At 40.4% G+C, this 21,221-nt stretch overlaps 1 protein-coding gene across 6 annotated transcripts in view; it reads left to right on the top strand.

Annotated features, from left to right (window-relative positions):
• Nucleotides 1–17,262, top strand: part of dlgap4b (discs, large (Drosophila) homolog-associated protein 4b) — a 114,038-nt gene extending 96,776 nt beyond the window's left edge. For 3 of the 6 annotated variants that reach the window (XM_067587871.1, XM_067587873.1, XM_067587875.1), the window contains 6 exons: nt 9,382–9,821; nt 10,450–10,538; nt 11,356–11,843; nt 13,395–13,486; nt 15,766–15,936; nt 16,883–17,262. In XM_067587871.1, the coding sequence (XP_067443972.1) occupies nt 9,382–9,821; nt 10,450–10,538; nt 11,356–11,843; nt 13,395–13,486; nt 15,766–15,936; nt 16,883–17,125 (1,523 nt within the window). In that variant the 3' untranslated portion in view covers nt 17,126–17,262. Of the gene's footprint in view, nt 1–95; nt 249–9,381; nt 9,822–10,449; nt 10,568–11,355; nt 11,844–13,394; nt 13,487–15,765; nt 15,974–16,882 lie in introns of those variants that run through there. The other 3 variants (XM_067587877.1, XM_067587874.1, XM_067587876.1) reach the window with 3 other exon arrangements.
• The last annotated feature ends 3,959 nt before the right edge of the window (nt 17,263–21,221 follow it).

Here is a 21,221-nt window from a genome sequence, read left to right on the forward strand (position 1 = left end):
GACATAATTCAGTCCTGAGTGGGACACTCGTCCTCCGACAGGCACACACCAGAATTTTTAGCTCAATTGCAGCCTCTTTTGCCCATGCATGCTAGACGGCCTTTCTACACAGTGGAAGACATGGAAAGAACAGTTTGGCTCTTACCTGATAGCCACTGGCTTGGACAAAGCCCCAAAGGAGAAACAACTTGCAATTTTTCTTCAACGTTTGGGGACAGACAGACCACGCATCCTACCCACACGCACAGGTAACAATTTAAAACCAGTTCCTCTCCCCCTCACAAGCTCCTTACCAGCTTACCGCTGCCAAGAATTGCTATCAGACAAACCTAAGAGAAAAGAGCCAGCAGGCTGCTGACATGCACACGGCTGCAATTAAAGTTATCAAACCTCTGCCCTGTCAGTTGTTTGACAGCCAGGTATGGAATACATTGCTGCTCCCAAGATGAAGCATCACTGCGGATATATATATATATATATATATATATATATATATATATATATGTATGTGTGTATGTATACGTATACGTATACATACATACATACATACATACATATATGTATATGCTCGATTATGTGAATTTCACAATAAATCCTTTCTGCTTTTTTTATACTTTGCAACTTGGGAAGTAGGTATGTTTATTATTTTGCAAAAAATGCAGACCGTCCTTATACCTACAGGTGGGAATTCACATATCAAAACAGCACAAGAATGTACTGGGCAAGTTGCTTGCCAGCATGATTTTGAATTTGAAGTACCAGGGGAATTGTGCATGATGACACATATTAAGTAGAGAAGCGTTTGACAGGCAGTTGCTGACAACTGACTGCTCCCTGAGTTCAGAATTAAAGCATGGATTTATGTGCAGCATTTGCTTGGGTTATTACCATAGAGCATCCACATCGTGGCGCTCTTCATCACAGTCTTCAAAATAGATCACAGAGCACATGGTGCTTTCAGTGTGCTGTTAGAATTTTTCATTTTTGTGCATGTTGCTGTTGGTTAAATAGTGCTAAACATGCCAGCCATGAATGTTGGTTACTGATATTGGTTGTTTTTTGTTGTTGTTGTTTGTTTGTTTGTTTTTTGAGGATATAAAGACAAATCATTTGTATTTAAACTGAGTAAGTCAGCTTTTTGCCAGAACTTTTTCAGTTTTAATATTTTTATTGTTCTACAGCCTTAAATCCATCAGGTAATGTAGTGTTTTTAGAGTTGTGTTTCAGTGCAGACCGGAGTAAAAACAAAAACAGAAAAAAACGGACGCAATAGAAGTAGGTCCCCAAAAAATGATCTCTAATACAATATCCATGTTTTTTTATTAATACCTCTCAAAAGCACCTTAATATGCAACAAATTATATGTACCGTCATCACACTGTAGAGTTTAAGTGTCCGAGGCGCCCTTGAAGGCACCAGTAGACCCGCCACCACGCCTCCCTTGGGCTCAGAGAGACGCCAAACAAAAGGCAACCAAACCCGGCTTTTCTTCTCCACATAGCCGTAACAGTTAATGTCGACTCCGGTTACTGCTGCCCTTAAAATATTTCAGTGACGTTGACTCTAGACCCCGCTGTGCTGTGTTTTTGTCTGCGTCTGACTGCAGGGTAAGTATTTTGACGGGTTGTTATTGTTGAAATGCTATGTTAACTGTGCTCAGTTTAATTTCAGTTACTGAAGTTAGTAACCGTTAGCTTGTTTGTTTGTTACACTGTACGCCTTTTTATACGTTGACCACTTAAACTTGAACTGTATCAACTTTAACTCTTAGTTACGTTAGATACTTTACTCTCGGATCGTGGCTTCACTCGCTCTCAGCATCCAACAGGGCCAACTTTGAAGGTGGTTTACATCACGGTGTGTTGTTGACCATGAATTTAACATAACTTCAGCAGGTGCCTCAGACTATAACGTTCAGCGGCATTAACATTGACAGTACCGTTGACTCCCGCCGCTCATGTCATCTATTCGTCTGTCTTGACATGGACTCTCAGTACTTTCAGAGTTAACATTTAAATATTTCAAATTCCTGCCCTACTGTAGCTAAATTTAGAGAGCATGAATGAAGAGTGAGACGAAAAACTGATTGAATGCTAGACTATTAAGCAAACATTTAGCTACATTAAACAAACACTTGCTGCAGTGGATCAAACCGTCTGAAACAGCTCTACCACCATCATATCTCCGTGTTCTAATATATATATATGATTGTCTATTTGCTCACTTATATTCTGTTTTTATCCAGAAACATTTTGTGGTCTATCATGCTTTGATGCACTCTTTACCATATTAATAAAAGATTATTTCCTACTATGTGTTAAGTACAAAGTGCTCTGTTGCTGTCCCCACTATGTATGCTCATGTGTGCTCTCATGGCTGTGATGTTCCACCATCGAGCCAGTGTAAATGAACAATTATATGTAGTTGTCTGGATGGCTCTCTAGCTGCCTGCAGTGGGGGTGTAACGGTACAAAAAATTCACGGCTTGGTATGTGCCTTGGTTTTGGGGTCATACAGCAGGAAAAAAAGTTTAAAAAATAACATTTTGGTCTGTCATTTTGAAAGATGTAAGCATCCAACAGTGGCTTATTGGCCAAAACTATTACTGAAACAGTTTAGTTGTGCTGCAGTGGAAAAAGAAAACAACCTTTCTGTTTCTTGCAAGGAGTCAGGACACCTGCTGACAGCTGTTTTATGCTGATTTATGGTCTTAACTGTATATAAAGTAGTTCAAACCAGCTCCACCTCCAGCACCTACAACAGTAACATGCTGCTTAGACATTGATGCTTCAGTATTAATAACTTATCATGTCATGTATAATAATATGTCAGTCAGAGGGACCAAACCACTACTTTTAATTTCATACTTTTTAACTACATTTTTCTCTCTCAGAACTGGTTCTTACAACGTGCTGTCTGACCATGTCAGAAATCAAATGTGTTCATCATTGTTCTGAAAGGCTTCACTCAAAGGTGGAGTGAAAAGCCGACATCACAGAGAGAGGGAGGGGACTGGGAGACCTTCCACAATCTTTTTCCCACCACTGGCTTTTTATATGTAGATCCTGGAATACTTAAAATATATACATATTAATATATTTAAAATTAAAACAAATGCATGTACCGTTACACCCCTAATATTCACTTATCTTCATAAAAGCTGTTTCTTTTTGGTAGTTAAAATGGAAAATTTCACCTGGGATTATTTGAGGGCTGCCCCACTTTTCTCCCACATGTGGCCTGTGTATCGCAACATGGATTAAATCCCATTTTGAGATCGCATTTAACAAAAAAGGCCTCACAGTTTTATAGCTATCCTTTTTGTTGAAAACTTCTGATGTGATAATTCATTGGGATAAAGGTTGTGGTGATAGTTTCAGGCAACGTTGCCCTGTCTTGTGGCTGGTATTGGATTAAACAATGCAGATGGGTCAACTGGCAAGCATCTGGCAACTTGGCAAGCAATGCTAAACTGTTTAATAGAGCAGCATAATCCACCTTTTTGTCTTTAAATGTTCCTGCATCTTATTCAGCTCCAACTGACAACAGGACAGCATCACTTCAGCCAGTGAGCTTAAAATTTATATTGGTACTGGTCGAATAGTTCAATGGGCTTCATAAGACTAGAGAAAGTGTCATCCTCAGTATTTATTGATGAAATAAGCAAGATGGGAGTCAGATTGGATCAGGGTTCATCATTGAAATTATGTGCCCAAATGAAGGGATGTATCCATTTAAATTTACAAAAATAAACATTTGAGACTAAAGTCTCTTTACTGAATTATGGCTAATGTGATGACACACCAAGGACCATAGTGTACTTTCACATAATCTGCATTATTATCTGTTCTATATGCATTTTAAAGCAATTAGGTTGCTCTGACTGTGGGTCAATGAATGACATCTCCGTCTAAGTTGGCTACAACAAAACATCTGTCTGTCAATCAAGTGTAAGAGAAATCCTTAACATAGAAATTCTGTAATAAGCACAATATTTTAAACCTTGTGTTTTGGGAACTAAAAAATATGTGTGCTACCAACAGCATTGATGTCATTGTGGGAACTGTGGTTGGTTAATTGTTTCTTCACAGTTTTCCCATAGCAAACCGTAAAGTGTTATTAACAGGGAGGAGACCATTGTGTGGGTTTTTATAAAGTATTTTCCTATTTTCATGGTTTTCTTTCACATCCATTTACCATAACCAGCGATGTTAATGTAGCAAAGATATAATACCGATATGTTAGTATGCATTACTCTGCTGATGCATCACTATCTGTGGGATGCAATTACAAAGTGATGAGAAACTTCAGTTTTTACACTGGTGAGGAAGTGAGTGTAGAGCAGTCATGGGGTTGTTGGAAACTGTTTTCAGCTGCTGCAGCTTTTCGCAGCTAATTGTTTTCCTGCCTTGGAAATCACATCTTGAACCAGGCCGTGCTGTGGACAACAGCACCACTGTCCAGATGGCACGAAAACAGCAGTGCTCAGTGCCCACTCCAGATTCCGCTCCAACATTTTGGCACAAAGCATCTGGTTGTTTCTGTTGTTAAATTCCCTTCTGAAGAGCAACTAGTCATTTCTACTGAGTAGTTCTTGTACGCAGATTCAGCTTAATTAAGAAGCAACAGTATTTGGCCTCATGACAACGTATTTAGCTCTGTTCTATGGTACTGATGAGTGTTAAGATTTGGAAAAGGCTTTGTCAGCACTGGCACTACTCTCAGTAACTGGTACACACTCAGGAGTGTGTTTTATGCTAGCGCAGCTGTGGTTGTGTGTGTTGCTGAGTTCTGTAGAATAAGCAAATACAGGAAACCGTCTGAATTAGAGCATGTGCCACTTACTATCTGTCTGTCTGTGGGAAGTTTCTGCCGTGGGTGCATTTTCTGGCATTTTTAAGGCATTTATAATGAATAAGCTAGATTCTGTTTTCTATACTGTAATCAGTTTGCTACACTATGAAATTCAGTGTTTTTTTACTCCTCAGTTTCATTGCTGAGATCATCCGGGATGTGGTAAAACCAGTAGCCACAGCCAGAGTATGAACAGTAGACATTGTGATTGAACTTCAGACTTGTTTAAAACCTGTTTTATCACTTATGTGGTTTTCTTTTACTCTCCATTGATAACCTGTACAGAATCACTGCATCTAATCACTGATATATCCTGTATGTAGACGCAGCAATGTAAGCAAATATCTGATTACTATATGTAGTCAATATTTGTTTTTTAAGGCAAACATGGCACATTAACATTTTCATCTTAAATGTGGTGATTTTAAGAATTGTGGCCATGGTATGTAGTGAGCGGGATGATACTTGACAGTGCTCTCTGGTGCACGACAGTGTTTCCAGATTAACTCAAACATATGTTATCTTTGGCATCTCTGTACTGCAGTTTCCTGCTGTTTATCTGCTAACACATTTTGCATTATGAATATATTTGTGATAACATAAAGCTGATAATATTGGCCTGGCCAATGAATCGGTATCGGGCTCTACTACTTTATCTCCTGTCCAGTCTCAGAGGCAGATGGCTTGTTTTTCGTGGATAAAGCAGATTCTGTGGTATTAAGACTTTAGGGTGAATTCTGTTCAGAATGATGAAAGCATGATGTGACACTTGGAGAGCTGCATTGTAGGTATCCAAATGCAGGGACACACACACACACACACACACACACACACACACACACACACACACACGTATGCCCTCTCACACCCAGTCACAGTGACATTTATCCAGGCGACTGTGAATGCAGGAGCGGAGCCAGCGCATCACATAACTGCCACAACAGTGACGACCCTGTTCTGTCCAGCATCTATCTCTGTCAAGAGGGAGAACATGGACAGTGAAAAGCTTTATCAGCAGGTTTTCCTAAGGTAAGGGTGGTGGTCAGAGACCAGTGGATAATTCATGGCTAGTGGTATGTGTAGCTGCGATGGATGCTAAACTGCAGCTTTCCCTAAAATAAAACTGTAATACTGGATTTCTGTCTTGCAAAATGCCAAGAGTGGACGAGATCTATTCAGAAATGGTGACAGCTCTGGATATCACTGTGATGCTGTGGTTGACACTATCTTCTTTCTCACCATCTTCACTTCCCCATCTTGTGGATGTCAGACAGACTGCAAAGGTAGTTTCCATCTTTTAAAATAAGGACCTGAGGATGTGTTCCAGCTGTCAAAGGATCACACTTCATAGCTTCCCTGAGAAAGCCCAGGCCAATGCATTGTAATGCATCCTTATACATTTGGACTGATGTTTGTGTTGTAAGCTTATATTTTGAAATAAGGGCTAGACTAGGGTGTAGTATTGAAGGCATAGCCAAGATTTGGGGATGGTCCCGTTTGGATGTCATCTCTGTTATTTACAGATGATTTCAGTGCTCAGGCTTTATTGGAACGTGATATGAGTGCATTGAATCAGTTTGCTAATTTCTAGTCGCTAGTTTCACAGCTTGGAATAGGGCCTGCACTTACAGTTCATTGCTCCATACTGGCAGAAAAATTAGCCTGTCCTATTCAGATGAGCAGTGTAGGATTTCAGATATGCTTGAGGTATTGTTTATGAATAAGGATGAAGAAATCTCAGAGGACTGGACACTTGTAAGTAGTGGACCCAGTCTACCATTGGCTGCAGTTAACGATTATTTTAAGTATTTTATCAATTAATTGTTTAGTCAATGAAATGTTACAAAATCGTGAAAGAATGGCATTCACAAAGAAGCCATGGTGATGACTTGAGTTTGCTTTTTTCTGACTAAAAGTCTAAATTCATAAAATATTAAATAAGAGAATTGAGAGGCTGGGACAAGACCTTTGGTATTTTTGCTTGAAAAATTATCATTAAAAAATTATTTGTTCATTAGAAATAGTTTCCAATTAATTTTCTCTCAGTAGACTAATTGTTGCAGCTCTAGAGCAAACCATAACTCATGCTAGGTTCACTAGTGCTTTCTCACTATTTGCTTTCTCACTAGATTGCTTTCTCTCAGTCAATAGCAGACTGAAACTAGAATAGCATGTGTTTTACCAAATATGTGACCAATTCCACGAAAGTAGATGCTAGTTACTTTTTAAGGAAGAGGACTGTGGAGCCATTCAGTGCAGTTTAAGCTAGTATGAATCACTGGAATTGCTGACTGACAGCAGTGTGACAACTCAACTAACACTTCAAGCCTGTGGTCTGATAGAAAGATATGTAGAAGGTCACATGAGTTTCGTGTTAGGTAAGGTTGCATACACATCAGAGATAAAGCTAAGAAGTGGATTACAATGAACAACAACCCTTTTGTTTGAGTGTTTTCCCAGCAGCTCACATGTTTGCTGCAAGGCTTTTTCAAAATCCTTGATGACTTCTCAAGATTTTTTACCACACAATGCAGTGAAGCAACATGATAAACACTGTTTGCCTCATGCAGTGCCCTAGAGGGTTAGGAATGCATGTTTTCTCAAGATCATTTCCTCTCATCTCAAAGGGAAACGTTTAGGATGTCAACGCAGGAAACGTTCAGGAGGTTATGACTCTGGTATTATCATTTTTGTTTTATGTTTTTTGTCGCTTCAGCTGTTCACAATAAAGAACGGCTACGCTTTACAAAGAGGTATTGGTCCACTTATCTGAGTCCACTAGACTGTTGAACACCACTTTGAAATAGATTTTAAAATGTGTTCATTTAATTATATGTCATATATACAGATGCCGGTTTGATAGATTCATCCTAAGACACTGATCATGTAATTTCATGGGGATGGATGTGTGGTGTCAAATAAAGCTTCTGTTTGAGGGATTATATAGTAGCCACAGGGTTTATAATGTTACAGTAAAATTCCCTGTTTAGACCGGTGGTTTCAGCTGTCAGGCTTTACAGTTTGCCTTTACTGTGCATGTAGCATAGGGGGATTTCTGTGGCCTCTTGATAGAAGTCACCAGAGACTATGAATGTTCCTGTAGGCCCACAGATGAGCCTTTTGAGTCTTAATGTGATCTCTCTGCATGAAAGTTCTTCTGCGCAGTTCTGTTACTTTTTCTTTGCATTTTGCAACCATCTTGATGAATGACATCTGCCAATGCAATGTCTGATTCATGTATTAACTACACACCATCGTTATTTGGCTGTACTTTGGACAATTGTCATGTGTAGTCCATTAACTTGATCTCTTTTGATTCCCTGTTTATGTCACAGGCTGCATTCCTCTTAACAGGTCATTTATTTCTTTTCCCACTGATACAGTTCAGACTCTAAGACAATGTATTCATTGACCTCATCACAGCCAGTTGATTTGGTTGATAAGTGAATGACTGGCTGAATTGGCAGTGAAATAATGTACTCTCAACAGGCAGAGGACAAAGCAAGAAGTGGAGATATTTCACTTAGCCTTTTTTTTTTCGCAATAAAATCAGCTTTTTATGTTGTGTGCTGAACTCATGCTGTGTGGATTTCGTGTAAGCCTACATAACAGTTCCTGCTATAAGGAGCACAGCTTTAGATTTTTAACCCAGTATATGCCACCCTCTGATGATGAAACTAAGCCATGTAAAATAGTCCTACATTAACAAAGCTTAGTGCTTAGTGCCCAATGGCTTTTTTTTAAATAGATTTGCCAGTTCCCCAAGTTTCTGGCTTGTCACATTCTCATTGGACTTCTGTCCTTTGTGTCACAGTGGACACTTAAATAACAATCTTTAAATCACTGTTGAAGGGAAGAGGAATGAACATCTTTGCTTTTGTTACGTTTTAAAATGTTGCTCTTACTAGACAGAGTTGTCTGAGTGGTTTCTTTACTCGCTTCCTCCTTTATCTCTTTGATTCATGTACCTCTCTATTACCTCCTTCATAGCTGGAGGCACATATGTCCTGGCATTGGGGAATGGTGAAGATACTGGTAAATGCTTCCTTCAACTTTTGAACCGTATTCGGTTTTCAGAGTCAGATGGTCAACAAATTGCTTCACTGAGTTTATCACCTATCTCATGATCAAGTCTTTGAAGCACAACGTGCGTGATTTCATTTAGTCACCTGCGTGGAACAGTATGTTTTTTCAGTGTTCTGCCTGATTTAATTTTCCGCTTTACGGGATGCTTTCCTAATTCTGCTGGTATTCCAATTTTCATGCAACAATGTCCCTGTGTAGTCATGTAGAGTTCTGCTCATTCGGAGAAAACTTAGAACATCTTAGAATGATGATGATAAGCGATTATGGGGATATACATATTTTCTCCTTGTACATTCCTGATTTGAGTTCATTGTGCCTAGACATGACCAGATCACAAAGATTTTCTAAAACTAACATCTCCATTGCGGTCATTTGTCACCCTTTTCCCCTTATTTCCCTCTTTCTCACATGTTCTTTTCTTTTATCTCTCTTCTCTTTCAGTCTCTACATGCATAACCACCTGTAAGAAGGCTGCTCCTCCGCCAGTGCCGCCCCGTACAACCTCCAAGCCCTACATCTCTGTGACGGTGCAGAGCAGCACAGAGTCGGCCCAGGACAACTACCTTGATCAGCAGGACCGAAGGTCAGAGGTCAACAGCCAGTCAAGCCACGCACATAGCAACTCGTCTGACAGTCTTGACAGCACCCGTGCCAACAGCCTGGCCCGCGGAATACCCCGCCCTCCACACATCATCCCCACTCCCATCGCCACCCCAAGAGAGCCACTTGCCCCCGCCACCGCCAATGCTGCCACTGAGACAAGTGACTCAGTAGCCCAGCATGAGTCCCTGAAATCTCTATTAAATAAAGTGAATCTAGTGGCAGAGGAGCCCCTAGTGGCCCCAGTACCCAGGCGGAAACTGTCCTCCATTGGCATACAGGTAGGTGATGGGACTATTGTACCTCATACAAAAACATACTAACACAGTCAGTGTAGTACTGTTGTCACAGTGTTTTCTGATGTTCTGCCATTGAGCTTGAATCCAGGAAAAAATAATAATTTTTAACAGTAATCCTCTGTGGTATATGGGAATGTCTGAGTGTGTCACATCAAGCCCAAAAATGTGCTTGCAAGCTAAAGGTCTCATTAGGGTGAACCTCCCCCTATCATTAGAGCTGGCTGTATACTGTAGTATAGGAGGCGGAGAATGCATATTCGTCTTTTCCCTCAACTATGACTTTCTGTTCTGTATGTGCTGAAATAATAGTCCTTCTCTCCATTTTTCCAGACCCTGCGCATTACAAAACTCAGTCAGGGTAACCATTAAGCTTGACATTTTATTGAAGAACAAGCACAAAATTATGTGGATTTTTCTGTTTTTTTCTTCTGAGGTTTTTTTTGGTTTATCATTTGGAAAATTAAAATCCCCTCACAGCTGTACTTATGCTACTAGCTTGAAGTCATTGATTAGGGGTCTATGGAATTATTCATGCCAAGATTTTCATTTCGTTTAAACTTAGTCTGCAGTTGTACTTTTAATTGAATTGCTTTTAATTGTTTGTTCTAAGGTTGACTGTATTCAGGAAGTTCCACGAGAAGAGACCCCACCACTGGCCAAATTTCAGTCAATCGGAGTACAGGTGGAGGACGGGTGGCAGTAAGTCCTCTTCCTGTCCTTGTAACAACGTGAGGAATTCATATTATAGCTGACTATTTATTCTCTTCACAGGAGCTATTTTGTGTGTCGTATTGGTGTTGTTGAGCAGATTCCTGGCATGTGGATTTACTATTTAAACTTGCTTCTGCATACTGTATATTTGAGACCCATTTCTTGGTTATTGCAGTGTGGTTTGCATTCTGTGCTCGTGATGTTTTGAATGCCAGGAAGTTCTGGAACACCACATGCCTTCCTCTTGTATTTTCTTACTTTTGCATGCTGCATTTGGAGTTTTGTGTGTAACAGCTGCTCTGAGTCCTGACTCACATTTGATCAACATAACCAGCTGAACCAGATATTGCTAAAGATTCTTCAGTCAAGCGCTCATTTTCATTTTCTGACTTGTAAGCATTTCCTGAGTGACAACAGGAAATGGTTAATAATGTTAAGTTAGACAGCATTTACAGCCTGCCAATTCTTTCAATTACCCAACCAAGCTTTTTCACCCTATGAAAACTAGAAACTAGGCTCTCAGTGATAAGTGGTCTGTTGATGCCTGTCTGAGAGTACTACCATCATTTATACAGATCCCAGTCTCTCATCGATCCTGTTTATTTATATCTATATTGACCAGTAGAAGTGACTCAGTGTTGTGGCTCTCAGAGGAGCAGTGCTTGTTTGTTCCAGTAATTGAGAGACCATTCTTGAACAATTTATTGTTGTCTTTGTCCACATAAGTTGTTTGGCAAAAAATCTGAATGCTTGTTCAATTGAAAAAGACCCTTTGTCACAGTGAGTTTCACCCTGTTTGTTTCAGGCTCAGTCGCTCCAGTAGCATGGCCTCAAAACAAGAAACAGACTCAGACACACAGGACATCTCTGTCATTTCCCATGTCAATAATGCCAAACCCACTCAGAAGAAAGTCATGGTCAATAGTGCCAGCCAATCCATGAGCTCCCCCCCTGGACAGGACTCATTAGACAACGGAGGCACCGCTGGTGACACCTCCTCACCTCCACCTCCCAGACAAATCCTCAATCGCTCCACCACACGAAGTAGCTCTTCCTCTTTCTCAGAAAGTCTGGACCCAGCGCTGGACCCCTCATCACTACCACCTCCAGACCCCTGGCTGGAGAGTGGGAATGGAAGTAACAACAGCGCCCCCCAAACTGTAAGTGGGGGAACGCTATGTCGGAGAGATGGCCACTGGTTCCTAAAGCTGTTGCAGGCCGAAACAGGACGCATGGAGGGATGGTGCCAGCAGATGGATCAGGAGACCAAAGACAACCAGCTCTCAGAGGAAGGTAAAGGTGGCAGTATACCGCAGACAAAATCGCATTTGGACTGTTTTCAAAGGTCATACTGCTTTAAAACAATGCATAATAATAAATGCCAATGCACTTTGTAACTCAAGGTGTGTTTGTTAAATCGTCTCCACACCAGCTTGAGTTGCAATAGAGGCAGATCCTCCTCAAAATAGTTTGTAAACTGAAAACAACCATCTAAAGGTGTCCTTTATATCGTGGGGCAGTGAACAAGGCAGTGTGAAAGTTTTTACAAATTAATCTGGTTAAGCATGGACACTGGCTTGTGCACACACATCTATAGGTTTTACATGTGTGAATAAGATTCTTTGACATAACAGAAAAGGATATGGTCATGCAGCATTAGCTGCTCGAGATATAAAAATGGTAATGGCATGACCCATTTCTATTCCAGCGATAACGTCCAATTACATTTGTAAAGGTTTACTCTCGGGTTAGCATAACGAATGTCCATCTCTTATGTGGAGCCACATCCAGAGTTATTTGGCCCAGAAATAGTAGAACAAAGCCAAAATGTACAGTCAAATCATTGCTGAAGTCAGACATGTGCAGAGCCTCTGAATGAACCCTAAATCTTGAACCTCCTTACATTGGTCTGTTGCTGTTTAACCTCATCACGTGGTTCAGAGCTCGGTTATAGGGTTCTGCCTCAGACTGTACAATCGCTCTATCAGACATACACAGCATGGAGGGGATGATGCGGTAATACCTGGGGTTACCACACACAAGCAGGCCTGTAATCCCCAGAATTACACAAATCTACTCTGGAACTGATTAAACCTCCAGATTAAATTAGTGCTTCAACATCAGCCTGACAAGCCATACAGCAGTGAGCACACACACACAAATGCACACTGTATACACAAACACACAAATAGTGTGAAGGCTTTGAATGCTTAGTTTTTATCAGAAGCACTGGATCAATTTATGAACAAGACACTAAGTGTCTGTGAGTCCATACCCATTTTTTTATTTATTCAAAAATGAATGTCCGTGTGTGTGTGCCCTTTTATGGTAAAGTAGTTGGCATTAAATCTGGTGCAAATCTGTAGTCCTGAGCTGAGTCTCACCACACTATAATCACATTGCCATAACTTCGAAATCCAGTGATCAGATAGGAGTCCCAATTTTGTCAGGGCAGATGTTTGTCCTAGTTTTTGACACAGCAACAGACTAGCATGGTGAACACTGATGGACAGAAGGCTGGAGTATCTATATAAGCTTAGATGCCTTTAAAGAGGATAACATTGTCCAATACACTGTAATCCTCTTCATGCCACCCTGTGGAGCAGGTTCAGCAATGCATTGCAAGGCACACCTAAATGTCTATGGTTGGTTTTGGTTTGGATGGTTATTTACAAGAGAACACTTGGTGTAGGTGATGCTGCTGCTCTATGTGCAATACATGCAGGTGTTAGTCTTTTTATCGTTATGTTTCCTATTTTAAAGTTGAAAAGCTGGAATAACATGATGCATCTGAGATTTTCACTAACGTGTATTGATTTTTTTCTTGTGTGTTCCTCTCTGCAGTGCTGGGCAAGGTCCGCAGTGCAGTTGGAAGCGCTCAGCTCTTAATGTCCCAGAAGTTCCAACAGTTTCGGGGACTGTGCGAGCAAAACTTGGTGGGTATCACCTTCTTGTGACACTTCCTCTCTACAGGTCTGCAAAGAAGACCCAAACCCAGGAACCCATACCCACAACAAGACTGAGCCAAACCCAGTGTTCTATTTTAGTTCTTCTGTCCTCTGCAAGATATGACTTGACAAACAAAGGCTTTCTCACAACTGAAAACTTACTAATCTGGGAACAGCCATGATACACAGTATATTACACATGGTGAGCCACAAGCACAAAATAAAAGGAGCTTATAATAAGCCAATAAGCCATTCCTCTCGGGTGACGTGTTAAACTGGCAACGGCATGTGAATTGAAGCCAACTACTGGCACATGACACTCTATAACACAATAGCATCTCAAATTGATAAACCATCTGTTTTACCTGTTGCTGGATATGAAGCTCAACTTCCCAAATATTGATCAGATGAAACCGATAAACTCAGAACTTCTTTACCAACTTGACTGAACTTGACTGTTGAAAAACAATAATCCAGAACGGTACAGGCAAAACATTTAACATAGCATGCAACCTGTATAGGTACAATCAAGCATTATATGAGGTCATAATGGTCTTCAGAGGAATTCATTGTGGGAAGGGAGAGACATTTTTAGATAGATTATATTTGAAAGTAAGAAAATCAAGCCCAAAGCTGTAAAAAACCCAATCAATGCTTGAAGCCTGATATTTTGACAGGACCAATCAGGCTCGGGCCAATTAACAAGAAACCCACCACAAAAGCATCACAGGAGCATTCAAAAAACACAATAACATGGCCACATCAACAGTCTATTTTAGGCTACTGTTAAATGCTATCATTATTACTGTTTCACAATGAACACTTCACATTCATTGATGTCACTGTATTGTGTCCTGTGGTGACTAAGCGGTTTCATCTGCATCAGTGTGTAATTCCCTTCTCTGCTGTTGCAGTGGCTCAACGTCTTGTATTACATATTTTGCTGAAAATGCAAATTGAGCGGCTCTTCCAAAAAGCTGCTTAGTATACCTTCATCTGTAGATTGACTCAATTAGGAATTTAATCATAAGCAATAATTCCTCTCCTGTTTCATGAACTTCACAGATCAGTTAGCATGATAAAACATGGCACACGTTTTTCCCAAAGTGTGTGGACATGGATCACAGCAGTGAATGCAGCTGCTTCAGTATAAAGAAGAGAGCAGAGCCTGCACAAACAAAAGCTAGAATGCCTGGAGCGTTACAAACAGTGGCTGTGTCAAGGAAAAAAAGAAGTCAGAGCAGGATTTACTGTCTGCCAATCTGTGCTGGCTTTGCACAAACAAACACTAAGGCAGCTGTTTGTAAGCAACTAAAAGGTCAGTCTGTTAGCTTTAGTGTTAACTTGAAAGAGGACCCTGAATGATTCCATTTACTTATTTTTTTAATTGTTAAAAATGTCCCTTTGTGTCTCTTGGCTCAACATACGGGCACATTTTTGGCTATAATGAAGCATTTATAGCATTTTCAGTATTAGTCATGTTGCTGAAAAGGATTAAGCCCTATTGTGGCTCTTTATTTTGTTGTGGAGTTCAGTTTGACAAAAGAATGAAGCTGTAATGGCTCCCTCTAGTGATAGATATGGAAAAAGCAGCGTTTGCTTATGTGTGTGTGATGTTTGACGTGTGGGTATGGATTTCAAGTATGTAACACAGTGCTGTGATTCTTAACAGCTAGACTAAACCACTGAAATCACAGCCAATTTAAAAAGAAAAAGAAAAAAAAAACATTTAAGAAGTAATTTCATCAGACCCGCCATCCATCCAATCACACATGAAACAAACAAACCACCCTCTTCTAGATGTGTCCATAATGCCATTTCTGTCACTGTAAAGCCAAACACACATTTAAAGGCTGTTTTTTCTTTTTCAGAAACCATAACCCATAACCAAAACAATATGCAAACTGGAAGATAAGCAACACACCATCCCCCATAACATTCAGATAGATGTGTAGTGGGGTAATGGGCTCTGACTAGTTGCTGGTTGTAATGTTGAACAAACAGGACAATCTACACCAACAAATAGAAAGAGCAGAATAAAAGACCATGGGTATTTTTTCAGTTAGTTTAAAAGTTGTGGCATTAGTTTGTGTGAATTACATTTGGTAGGTATTGTAAAACAACTTCATAAATGCAACCTTTTTCCTATCATGTGAGGCAGTTTATTTTCTAATATTTTTTACATTCCACACTATAGCATTCACTATGTCCTCAATCCTCATCGTCCATTCATTGTTCATTCATTTTCATTCCCTTCTTTTGGTCAGAATGTGAATGCCAATCCGAGGCCCACAGCCCAGGACCTGGCTGGTTTCTGGGACCTGCTGCAGCTCTCCATCGAGGACATCAGCCTCAAGTTCGATGAGCTCTACCATCTCAAGTCCAATGACTGGCAGCCTGTGCCATCTGCGGCTGCCCAGTCGCCCCCTGAGCGGAAGGTACTTCCCACCCCTGCTGCCCAGTGCCCTGGCTGGGGTAGGAAAGCCGCCGAAACCGGCCTCTCTCCTCCCACCACCACCACCATTTCTCCCACTCTTTTTTACACCCCCCCCTCCCTCAACTTACCCTCCCGTCCCTGCGTGGGATGAACACTAACAGGGTCCTCCCTGTCCAGTACAAAGGGACCAGAGAGATCCCTTTAGACATGCATGGAAAAAATCATCTCAAAGAGGGCTGTTGTCGGTGTGTTTTTAAGTGTAAAGCCCTGCTTTGAGCATGCATGTGTCGCTTACTGATGTGCTTGTTGCAGTGGAGCATGGCTAAGATGCACTGGCTCATGTGACAGAATGCAGTCTTGCTTTTGCTCCTTCTCTGTTTAAATTTCTACGCTTGTGTTTGTGTGTCCTGTGTTGGTTTTGTTTGTAACTCTTTGTTGTGTGTGTGTGTGTGTGTGTGTGTGTGTGTGTGTGTTGTTAGTTCATGAATCTTTTAACTGTTAAGCTGCTCTTGCCTTATGTTGCTTTGCAGTGCAAATGCATCAGCTCTGTGTCTCGTGATCCTTTTTATTGTGCTTTAATTTTGATCCAGTGTGCCCATCAATTCATGTTACCATTTCATGTCTTTGAAAATTGTCATACAAATGACTGTTTTTCTCAATTTTGCCTATTTTTACCAGCTGTCTATACTGTCAGTGTTTTTCTGTTTATCACCTAAAATCACTGAATATGATTTGAAGCTTTAACAAAAACAATCAGCACTGGCATACTGTCTTTGTCAAAGTCCTGTCTGCCAAACCTGCCTGAGGAAATAGAAGCTCTTGAGGACTGTTTCCATATTACACTCTCTCACTGTCTTGTATCTGTCTTTTCTCCTTTCTCATCCCTTCACACATCACTCTCTCCCTCTTTCCTCTGTCTGTCATGTGTCATCAATGCAACACTACAGGACGAGGAGAAGGCGGCTCTTCCAGCATCAAAGAAGCCTGGTAAGGGAAGACCATCGCTGGGCCGCGAGAAGAGCGCCGACTCCTCTTCAACCTCTTCTTCGGCCTCTGCAGAGAAGCAGAGACAGGAGGCTCGCAAGCGTCTGCTGGCTGCTAAGAAGGCTGCCTCGTTTCGCCAGAACTCCGCCACAGAGAGCGCAGACAGCATTGAAATCTATGTCCCCGAGGCCCAGACTCGCCTCTGAGAGAGACACAGAGAGAGAGAGAGAGAGAGAGAGAGAGAAGGATGTAAGGTCGGATCAAAGGACAGATAAGTGTCACTTAAATACCTGGAGAAAGGAGAGGAAAACTTTTGCCATGCAAATGAGCTACTCTGAGTAAAAATGGATGGAGGTGGGGGAAGGAGAGATCAAATTCCCAGAGTTCAGGGTGGGGGTCAATTTGGGCATTTTTGACTCACTCATGCAGTTATAGGCTGGTCCTGGTGGCATCAAACACTTATTTATCAAAACAGAACATGAAATATTGAACTTTTGTGGACTTGACAGACTACGAAGCAGGAGACTCCTCATTTGAGGCTGCCATTGAAAACCTCAGCTGATGAACTTTGACATTTCTTGTTACTACTCTTGATATCATAAAAATTGTTAATGAAGATATTGTTATTATGATGATTATATCCTAAAAAATCTAAATGAAGACTGTTTTAAAGGTTCCTCTATCTTGGCTATAAGATCTATTAAGTGGACAGAAGTTGAGCATTTATGCTTTTCTGTCTCCCATCGTCCTCCTCTCTTCCCAGATCATTGGCCATCTTGTAGCTTTGCACAACACCGCCTTGTGGCCATCACACAAACTACATCCACTGCGCAAACACTACAAACTCACACCTATGTATGTCTTCCTTGTATTTATTTGTTTACTTTCTTTTGTCCTTTTTTGTTTTGTAAAAATCTCAGTTTAGATCAGGTTATTATGAATATTTTTGGACTATGGTATAATGAAATTGAAAGTCAGGTTTGAAGGGGTATTTATATAGTTCCTAGCAATTAACCCTTGTGTGTGTCCTTCAAAATGTTTTTGTGTCAAAGATTTTAAACACTGGTGAGAATCTGTAAAGTTTAGTTTCTTAATGGTTTTGAATGAAAGCAAATCCCAATATCAACAGCCACCGAGCATGAAGATCTCAGTCATTTCAGTCGGAATGATAATGGCCACAATACTTATTTTCATTGTAGGGAAAACACATGTAAACCTCCCTTTTAATCTCTTTTGCTTCTCTCTGTCCCATTAACATAGGTTTTTATTTTTTTTGCTGTAGCTGTAGATAATATTTAAATCAGGATTTTTATTCCATCTGTCTGTTTAATGCTTCTTTAAGTGCTTTAATCAACCTCACTTGGCATGCAACTCATACATTTGAAATGAATCTAGGGCTTTCATTAGAGCAGGCTGAGTGTGCAGGATAATATTGTCATTGTTTGTGGGGACACACATTAAGATGTGTTCTTGCTGTTATTTTTATACTATATTCTCCAAAAGCATTTTTTCTTTATTTTGCTTCCCATCACTCAAAAATAAATCAATCTTAGTTATTTGCTACCATTATTGTCCCCCCCCCCCCCCCCCCCCCTCCCAATTAAACAACATCCAAAGTACCTGCACTTTTTTACTCCAAGAAAGAATATTTAATTAAAGCATTGCATACATTAGTCATTGTGTTTTTCACCACTTATTAAATGCTGCTTGATTTTTTTTTTTTTTTTTTTTTTTCATGGAAGACTGCATAAGCCAAAGATGAATTCACTGTTTCAAATTCATCTCATGTATTTAAATGTCAGCCGCAGGGAGCTCGACAGTAACAGTGTTTACTTTGAAAATAGATTGACAGGACAGTAGCCACAGAACCACACGTATAACAAGTTTATGATTTTGAAGTGTACATGCTCGCCAGCTTGACCACAACTGCCCATCACTAGCACAGTATTGAATAATTGCTTTGGTGTGTTTAGAAAGTTGGAAACAGAACCTGAACTTTTCAAAACACTGAACAGAGTGTATGTGTTTTCCTCTCAATGCTGTCCCCTCCTTAGCCTGGTCACTTTTTGAAAAGTTTCCCTTTTGACCTCTAGAGGGCAAACTGTGGTTAATTCTCATTATAAGACACAGTACATTGTTTTAAATACATACAATGTAAAGGCATTCACATCATCAAACAACATTCAAGTTACTGCCCTCTCCTGTTTTGCATGAATGGGACACATTTTGTGGATTACACACATTTACAGACTCCTCTGTCTTATTTAACGCCACTTCCCAAAACAAAGAGCTCAACATTGAGATCTCTTGCTTTATGTGATATCTAAATAGAATTTCACAGTAGAAGTACAGTATATAGCCAACCATAAAGTCAACTCTGACATGCCTTAAATCAACCACAGTTGTTTACCTGTCTTCCACTCACGTTTGGTTTCTACCAAATGGTAAGCAAACAAAACCCAAACTTCCCCTTCCTAATTAGTTAAACTATCGCAGTGTCACTCCATTGCTTTGGCTGTTCAAATGCCTCTTTTCTCACCCGCTGTGACCCGAAAAGGCGGCCTGGGGCTTTGAATTGGAAAAGCCAGGATGACCACCATTCTTTCTCTATCTTGGAAAGAGCTTTCTCTTGATGGCAGGCCTTTGTTTGCTGTTGTGTTTGCCTGCTGGGGATGACTCTCAGCTAGGAAAATGGCTCAGGAGTGTCAACAGCCCGTCCCTTGGCTTCTGTCAATGCCCCCTTCCATTTGACCGAGGCGGATAGCATCGTTAGCACCTACAGGTCTTTTGTGTGACTCAAATCTCTGTCGTTGTCTTGATTTGATTTCTGAATACCAGGGAAAGAGTTGTGTCTGACAAGTTGTTTTCCTGAAGTAAGTGAAGTGGAGCGGCTGTCTCAGATTGATTGGTATTGTCATATTTTTTTAAGATATGTGTTGATTTTATATTGAATATGCATCTTAAGAATGAATAAATCCTAAGAAAAATATCTTATAATATATTGCAACAACTAGGTTTAAATCTCTTTACCAAATGTACCCACTGCCATCTTTAGGAATATTCAACATAACTCCATAACATGTCATTTTCCTTTTTTTTTTTTTTTTTAAATCAATTTGCCACAACCTCTGCTGTCAACCTGACTTGAACACAGATCAAACACAGTGTGGCATCTCAAATACACTGAGGGAAGGAGGGCAAGAACACAGAGAAAGTTATTCTATCATCTAACCATCACAAACTGAAAGGCAAAGCTTTTCCAGCCTGCTGAAGCTTGGATGTGTAAAATGTCAAGAGATGTCAGTGGCTTAAGAAAGAAAAGCGTTCTCATCTCATACATTTAAACAAGGCCTCTTTCCAATACACATTTCTGTAACCACAGATATGACTGGAGACACGCCTTGGTCTATTTCCTGGGTATGGTTATCCATGATCCAAACAGCTGCACAGTGGGGGGTTTTGTTGCTGTAAAGCCATTGATTTGGAGGTGATAATGGTCCCATATAGGTCTGATGGATGTGGGCTTTAAAGTCAAAACTGCCACACTAACAGCAGTTGTTTAAGCAGCAGCCTGTTTTGGTAAAGCAGCAGTAAAACATTTGTATTCAGCTGCACTCTTTAATCTTCAAGTATAATAAACAGTAAAGTTGGAGAAACATCCATAAACATAGAAAAAAGCAAGTCTAAATGTAAAGAAGATGATGAAAAAATGTCATTTATAATGTGTCTGTGGTCAGAAATGTGCCATCTCTTCTGTGATTCATTTTTCACTTCTAAAAATAGGTTGTGCCAGCATTACACATGATATAAACTTAAGCTACCCGTAAGAGATTGATGTATTTGCTACTGTTTCTGCATTCCTGGACTGAGAAAAAAAAAAGTTTGACTGGTAGAGGCTGGAAAGGACAGACAAAGAGAAACTGGTTAATCCCAGGAAGAGAGTATACCTCAGCTGGGATACCAGTGAATCCACTCCCTATACTTGTAGTCCAAAGGCCTGCTTGCAAAAAAAAAAACAAAAAAAACAAGCTCATTAGCATCTCTGCTTTGTTCCACTGGCATAAAACTGGGAAAGGGGTGAGGGGCAGAACCCTATGCTCTTACCACAAGAGATATATGATGTAGCAAAAAGTGTCTGTAATATACTAGAACAAATATTTTATGAAGCAAGCACATATTTTAAAAACTAGGATCTGTTCAATATTATACTCTATAGGCTGTGTGTGTGTGTGTGTGTGTGTGTGTGTGTGTGTGTGTGTCAGGGTTTGTGGGGGTTTTTCGTGTAAAAGGGTTGTTCATGTA

The sequence above is a fragment of the Thunnus thynnus genome, chromosome 4 (genome assembly GCF_963924715.1).
Source record: "Thunnus thynnus chromosome 4, fThuThy2.1, whole genome shotgun sequence".
NCBI lineage: Eukaryota > Metazoa > Chordata > Actinopteri > Scombriformes > Scombridae > Thunnus > Thunnus thynnus.